This window comes from Alligator sinensis, unplaced genomic scaffold (assembly GCF_000455745.1).
Source record: "Alligator sinensis unplaced genomic scaffold, ASM45574v1 scaffold1059_1, whole genome shotgun sequence".
Lineage (NCBI taxonomy): Eukaryota > Metazoa > Chordata > Crocodylia > Alligatoridae > Alligator > Alligator sinensis.
In genome coordinates, this window is record NW_005842103.1 from 1,104,367 (window position 1) to 1,112,148 (window position 7,782).

A 7,782-nucleotide genomic window follows, 5' to 3' on the forward strand; every position below is an offset into this window, starting at 1 on the left:
AGGAGAGCTGTTGCCCAGGGTAAGAGAGGGGTGGTCATTGGTGTCATCAGGAACAGGCATCCCCCTCATCGGGGCGGCGTGTCGGTCCTCCGCCGAGGGAGCGTGGGGCGAGACTGCCCTGGATCCAAGCACGGGGCGAGCAGACAGCTCCCAGTGCTCGCCGAGCGCTCACAGGCAGAAGCAGCTCTCGGCTTTGTCTGCTCCGGGCTGATTTTTGGCTTCCAGCAGCGTCCTGCTGCTAGAAAGCTTGGCTTTCCTTCCCCGGCTGAGTCTCTTCTAGTGTCATCTTGTAGGCAGCGTCAGCGTGGGTTGCATCGCTTGAGTCAAGTGGGAGCGGGGTGATTTGCAGAGGGCCAGCTGCCCCGTCCTCGTGCTGGAAGGAAGTCCCGCGGGCCCATGCAGCATCCAGCTTGAGCACTCCCACAGGAATCCCCGTCTGGGGCGAAAGCAATGCTTGCAGGGTGGATCAGAGCCCCAGCAAGCACGGTTGGCGGCAGCTGCAGTGCAAGCACGTCCTTACCCGGTGATGCTCGCAGCACTTCGTGCCCGCACAGGTGATAGCTGCGAGCCCCGGCGCCTGCAGACCGAGTCCGGTGTGCAAGCTCGGGGGGCAAGGGCCGTGGATAAGACAGACGGCAATGTCTAATGCGCTGGGCAGCCGCTACCCGAGGTCCAGCTGTTGGCAGCTGCGGGCCAGGGGGATGCTTTGTCTTCCCCTGTGCGAGGGGTGCTGTGTAGCTGGCAGGCACGGCTCTGCCCCGGCAGGCACCTGGACCTGAGCTCCCCGTGCACCGCCATGGCAGAAGGGCGAGTGCCACGCTTGGCTTTGTAAGCAGGGGAGCGGCAAGGAGACGCGGGCTCTGCTTTGTGTGTGGCACTGGCGTGACCGACCCTGGCATGCTGCCTCTGGCTCTGGGGTGGACGTGCTTCCCAGAGAGACAGTGGATCCTCCCTCTCTTGAGCTGATAACGGTGCTTTTGTCAGACATGAGTTCTCAGACCCAATATTTGGATGAGTAGGTGGAAGTTAATGGCTTTGAATGATCTCGTGGTCCCATCTGACCCTGGGGGTGCATCTACATGTTCATCAATGCACCTTAGACACCCAAAGAGCCCATCCTTACACCAACACGGCTGCAACCAACACCCCTTAGATACTGCACATTTAATTTAGTGTTTGCTTAACAATGTACTAACTAAATGTGCAGTAACTAGAGTTATTGCGCAGTAGCACTGGCAGATGGTTTATTAGTGTATAGCCCTAATAACACTGCTATTTGCATGGTTTTTAACCGCCGGCTACTGCATGTTATTAGGCTAATGTGCAGTAAGTGTCTTGTGTAGACGCGCCCTGAAACAGATTCAGATGTTGGCACCAATCCCGCAATCATTTCCTTCCACCTGGTCGGATCCGAGGGAGAGTTCCCCCCTCCTCCCAGCCAGGAATGGGGTCCTTCAGTTCAACCCTCTTAGCCATGTCACAACAGTTAAAAGTCCATGTGTTTTATTAAGAAATATGACTCACATTAGAAACATGCAGAGCAGAATATTCTTGTCAGGCATCATCAGCAAGTAGTTAATTTTAGTTAATTTTTGCAGATGTGGAAGTTCCCAGCTCCGTTTCGACAAGTGGCCGCTTTGCCCCGATTTGTTTGCCAAACAGTCAATTTTCGGGATAACAGCATTTCACAAGAATAGCTCTTTAGAACATTTTCCCAAGCATTTGTGCCTGTGAATGACTGGGCTAGATCCAAACGGTACTGCGCTCGGTGTGCTCCTTCCCCAGAACTCTGTTTTGACTGCAAATGTAAGTGTAGGATGTAAATATATTCCTGATTTATGCCAGTGGGGAAGGAATTAGGCCCAAAATATGCACAAGATCTTCCAGTTAGTCATTAGTGATACCTGGACCATTCATATAAGCACCACGGGCGAAAGCCAACTCTGGTGAAACTCCCGGGAACGCAGTGAAGCGGCACCATGGGTGAATTTGCTGTTGATTTCTGCGCACAGCAGGCGCATTTGCTTCCCAGACTGCATTGCAAAAGGACACTGAGACAGGCTGGATTGAGATCCTAGTAGTCCGAGTTGGAGCGGAGGTGGTGAGGGTGGCCAACAACTGCTGATGCTACCTTTTCCAGTCTGAACAGAGAGAGGAGGTCGGATGCTGGAGCCGGAGCTTGGGCTAGGAGGGGCATGGCGTGTGCATGCTTGTGAAACATTCGTAAGGTCACTGCTCTTTAGCAGAAATCCCCTTAATGACTTCCTGGGAAAGGCTACATCTATAACGCTGACAGGTCTTGGATATACTCTGCAGATATACTCCAAGAAAGCCACTTCACTCGAACAGGAAAATTGCCACGGGTCATTCTTCCCTGCATTTAGCACTCGTCTTGAAGATACAAACCATTTTGGGCTTCGTGTCATCGATGTGCGTGGGCCATGGCTTTGCAAACTCTGGTTTTTCCCATTTTCCTTTTCACGTAATCACCCGGTGAGAGAGACTTGCTAGAGATGTAGGTCATTCTGGGAGTGAAATGAACCACTGAACTAGCAGCAGGAGGTGGGGGGACTGGCATCCAGGAGCAGAATGGCTTCAGCTCATCTCTTATAATTGCTGATCTTTTGATATATTTGCATCCTGCACTTATATTTTTGCTGTTGTCTGGTTGATTAGCAATTACTGCACAACTTCACTGACTACAGGGGGCTGTCCCGGGACGAAGACGGCCCAGTGTGGTTGCACAGGGGAGCATTTGCGGGCAAACTGAATAGACCCGTGGCCCCCAAATGAGGGAGACGGCAGCCACAGACTGTGTGTTATTTTCATGTGATTTTATTTTTTACACTTTTATTCAAGTTCAGTTCCTGGCTCTGGCACAAGCTGCCGGTGTGACCCCAGGGCCGGGGAGTCCCAAGGCACCGGGGGGAGTAGATGCCCCAATCTGGGCCTCGGTGCCTCATGAGCAAAGCAGGGATAGCAACGCTCCCTTTACCCAAGGCTTTTCCTGCCTTGCCTGTTTAGATCAGAGATTGGCAGCGTACAGCTCTCGAGCCGGATACGGCCTGCAGAGCCGTCGTGGGAGCTTTGTGCCGTGGATGGGCAGGGAGGGGAAACAGCGACAACTGGCCGGTTCGGGGGACACCAGCCCACCTGTCCCGTGGCTCCAGAGCCTTGCTGACCGCTGCTTTAGTGCATCAATTTTTCTGGGAAGAAACCCCCCTTGTCGTGTGTTCATGCAGCACCTGGCACCACGGGCCCCAGCAGATTCGGTGTCCGAAGCAGCTCCTGTAGTACCGCTCAGTAAATAATAATGCATAGAGTAGGAGAAGGAGACGGAGACGTCTGTCCACCGCGGGTTGTTTCGACTAGTAGTTTTGTGTCACACGCCGGCGTTCATTATATTCCCATGGAAATCTGACATTCACGTTGTTTCCTACCAGCCTGCTTTCCTTTGCCACTGCTAGTTTTGCCATCTTGCTGAAGGAGCCTGAAACGCGCGTGATTTCTCTCGTCATCTTTTTTCCCCCAGTCTCTGCGTATTCTTCTCCATTGCAGTTGTGCTACAGCTTGAAAAGGTGGGAATCAGACCCCCGTTGAGACCTACCCTCTCTGTCCCGTATTCACTAAGTGCTTTTGCAGAGGCTAAGGTCTTGGTACCGAGACAGGGGTAGTTTAGCGCGCCTGTATTTCCAGGCCGTTTCATTGTGATGGTCTCCCTGACATCCCACCCTGGCCCTGGGCCCCCAGAGCAGGGCTGTTTTGCCGTCGATGTGATCGCTGCTGCCGGCTGCGTTTTCTCCCTTTGCAGCGAGCAAGCGCCGTGGCCAGAGAGAGGGCTTTGGCCCCGGAGACGAGCTCGGCAGCGTGCCAGGACAGCGCGCAGCCTGCCAAGCAAAGCAGGGTGGGGAAGGAGAGAGTCCTCTTCCCTCGTCTCGCGTTTGTCATCCTGTCCTCAACAGATCTGCCTCTCGGCAGGAATAGCACGAGGTGTCAGACAGCAAAAGCCCACTCGAAGTTTGGTGACTTCTGGGGTTTCGTCTGGAGGCCTGGGGCTCGGAGACGCAGACGCTGCGCACAGCTACCAGTGTAGTGAATTCATTTCAAGTTTGCATGCCTTCAGCCTGGTTGCTGCGCTCTGGCTCCAGATCGCAGACCGGCCCGTGCGCGGGTGCCTCCTCGCTGCCCTGGCAGGAACACAAGGCGCCCGGGCTTTGGGGCCTCGCTGCCCTCCCCTGCCAGCCTGCGCTGCGTGGAGACAGGAGTAAGGCAAACCCTGCTTGGGTCTCACCAAGCTGCCTGCAGAGTACCAGCGAGTCCGACTGTGCTGGCAGCACCGCTCCCAGAGGCGCACGCAGCCTGCAGACATCCCTGCCGGGATGTCTGCACTCCCCGAGCAATACAGGCACGGGGCTGGATCCTGAGAGGTACTGAGCACCTGTCAGCTCCACTCAGGATCAGACCAAAACCAGCAAATACTTTGCCTTGAGCATGTGGCCACGATGCCATGGAGAAGGCGGCTGTTTATCTGTCAGACCCATTTCAACCCTATTGCATGGATCAGCCCTTAAAAGCTGGCTGGATGCAGCTCTCTTGCATGTGATTGATTCCTCCCTCAGTGGCTAAGAGTGTCTGTGCTCCCCGCATGCATGTCCCACGCATTTGCATTTTCACAGGTCTGCATTTTGCATGTTGGCTTCCACCCCACCCGGGAGAGCGCCCCAAGCCCAGCAGACTCTCCCCAGGCCTGAAGAAGGGCGGAAGCAGGCAAAGAATCATTTTTCCATCTGTTTAGTTGGTCTAATAAAAGCTATTGCATCTACCCAAATCTACTCTCATGCTCTCACAGTCTCTCCAAACCAGGGTTGCCCGCGCGTGTTGTAAATAGCCACCTCGTGTGCAACTGGGAGAGCATCTGCAGGGCAAAATGAATGTCAGAGAAAGGACAGCCCGGTAGCTGAGTTACAGCGAGACCTTGGGGAGGCGATTCAGTGCATGGATCCGCAATGGCATATAGACGGTCGAGACGGCAGCTCGTCCTCTTGCTGGAGCTGGAGTGCCATCTAGCGAGCCTCCGCACGGCAAAGGGGATTCTTTATTTCCTCCAGAGGATAGTGACGTGGGTTGAATGGGTTGAATACGCAGCCCCGCGAACGTAGGGCGCGCGTCCCTGCCCCGCGTGCTCCGGGCCTCGGCTTGTCGTAACGGTCTGTTTTTATTCCCCGTTCCAGGGATCTCCTCGCCCATTCCCGTCATGGGTTTGCAGGACGATTCCCGGGTGTTCGTCAAAGGGAGGTGCGTCCTGAACGAAAGGAACTTTGTCCTCATCGGGTCCTTCGTGGCGTTCTTCGTCCCGCTTGTCATCATGGTGATCACGTACTGCCTGACGGTGCAGGTGCTGCAGAGGCAAGCCACCGTGTTCATGTACGGGGAGATGCCCAAGCAGAGACGGAGCAGCATGAGCTGCCTCAAGAAGGAAAACACCACCGAGAACATCTCCATGCTCCAGAACCATGAGGGGACCTCTCACTTAAACTCCCCCGCGAACAAGGAGGCCGTGCTCTTTCGGAAGGGGACCATGCAGTCCATCAACAATGAGCGGAGGGCTTCCAAGGTCCTGGGCATCGTCTTCTTTTTGTTCCTTATCATGTGGTGCCCGTTTTTCATCACTAATGTCATGTCTGTGCTTTGCACGGAGACCTGCAGCGAAGACCTCCTGGCCGAACTCCTGGACGTGTTTGTGTGGGTGGGTTACGTCTGCTCCGGGGTCAATCCCCTTGTGTACACACTCTTCAATAAAACCTATCGCAGGGCTTTCTCCAACTACATCCGCTGCCAATACAAGGCCAATAAAACATCGACTCTGAGACAAAACCAATGTCCAAACGTCCCCTCTACAGCTTTGTACGGGAAGGACCTCAATTTAAACAGCTATCGAAATGGCAATGAATTCAACAGCATGGAGCTGGGTGACATTGAGGAAGGCTTAGAAATGCAGCCAGGGACTTCAGAGTTGTCGATAAATAGCTGCAATGTTGTAAGCGAAAGGGTGAGCTGCGTGTAGCAGAGCCCCGCGGCTGCAGCCGTCTGCGGCGATGCGTCTGCAGCCCAAACACGGTTGTGTAACAATGTGCGTCTCCGTCGAAGAGCGTTGTAAATACTGCTTCCGAACAAAGCTTTTTTTTTAAACATCCATCTTTCCGGTCCAGTACTTTAACTCATATATACATATATATATATACACAGATATATATATACACCGCAGTGAAGTTTAAGGTTCTATTTACTGTTGATACTAGATCAAAAACTATTCGTTACTTTGCTTATGTCACGGACTAAACGATGACTTCCTCTTCCAGTGCATGAACAAAAATGCTGAATATTTATCTCAGGTGGTGTTTGCTGGAGTCCAGAATGACCTATTAATACTTATATATTGAATACAGGAAAATGGTCTTGGTCAGTCTAACTTTTTTTTTCAGGTTGACAGTAAATATGTACTTTAATCCTCACCCATGTCAGGGGCCATGAAAAGGCAAGGAGTGCAGGAATTCATCTTGCCACAACCCTGGAAGGAAACCAGCGCCCCGCCGAGACGCAGCCGCGGCAGCCGGGGCACGGTAGACTTGATGTTGGGTCGGCTGTGACCGCAGGTCCGTGGCAGCCGAGATCGGTGGGCTCCTGGGCACTAAAACGTGTTCATTCATGTCCGCAGGGGAGGGGGGCCGTCCCAGGACCGCTGTGCAACCTCAGCGCGTTGGTGCGAGCTGGTCCTGGGATCCCAGCAGTGCTGAGGGATTGTCTGCCCTGCTCCGCGCCCCTGGGAGCATGCTGCCGGGGCAAGGCTCTGCCCACGTGGAGACAGGCCCTGCAGCTTCCCAGGCTGGGACACCCCACTTTGGCTTTCTGTTCTCAGCCTGCTTGGGGGCAGCAGCAAGGAGCACCCCAGGGTGCCAGGGCTAGCAGGCAGGCAGGTCTGCGCTTCTCACAGCAGCAGCTGGGGCAAGGGAGCGTGCAAGCCGCCGCACCCCCCACCCCATAAGCTTCTTGGCATCCCTTCTCTCCAGAGCACCCTCGGTTCATAGACGCCTGGCCCAGCCCCAGCCGCAGAGCCAGCAGTGGCCCAGACCTCACTCATGCCATGCAACATCTTCCTTGCAAAGGACAAATTGGGCCAGCGGCCAAGTCAGGAGGGACCTCAGACCTCTCCTGGCGTGCTGGTGCAGGGAGGTCGCGGGCCAGACCGATAGGATGTAGCCCCAGCAGGGCCAGCCCTCTGCCTTTGGCATCCCGTGGCACCAGGCTGTTCGTTTTACCCAGGAAAGAGAGCCCTGGTCCCAGAGAGCTCGGGTTTGCATCCTCTCCCAGTCTCTCAACTCGGCCATTTCTTTGCATGTTGACATGCTGCTTTTGCAGGTCCTGGGATTGGCAGGGTTAAAATTCAGGAGCGGGAGCTTTGCTTTCCATGCGCCATCCCTGCAGACGCCAGGCACCAGGCTTGTGCGGAGGCAGAGAGTGACTTGAAGGGGCGTCGGAAACCCCCGGGGCCAGGAGAGCCAGTCTGGGGAGCGCCGGGTGTCATCGCGTGCTGGTGGCGCAGAGCGGAAAGGAAGTCCTACCCCGCAGCAAGGAGGAAGGAAGCCGGGGGGAAGTTGTAGCTGAAGGCTGGTCTACATGGGGATGTTCAGGAAAGGTCATCTGAATTCACTTTGAAGTGGATTAAACTGTATTGAACCCTGGTGTGGATCTGAATGAGTCCACCTGACTGAAACGAGCTAAACT

The 7,782-nt window shown here is 54.7% G+C and overlaps 1 protein-coding gene across 9 annotated transcripts in view; it reads left to right on the forward strand.

Moving 5' to 3' along the window:
- HTR2C (5-hydroxytryptamine receptor 2C) overlaps positions 1-7,234 on the forward strand; it is a 391,327-nt gene extending 384,093 nt beyond the window's left edge. For all 9 annotated transcript variants that reach the window (XM_025205085.1, XM_025205083.1, XM_025205084.1 and 6 more), the window contains one exon: positions 5,232-7,234. In XM_025205085.1, the coding sequence (XP_025060870.1) occupies positions 5,232-6,064 (833 nt within the window). In that variant the 3' untranslated portion in view covers positions 6,065-7,234. The remainder of the gene's footprint in view (positions 1-5,231) is intronic.
- Positions 7,235-7,782: the final 548 nt, after the last annotated feature.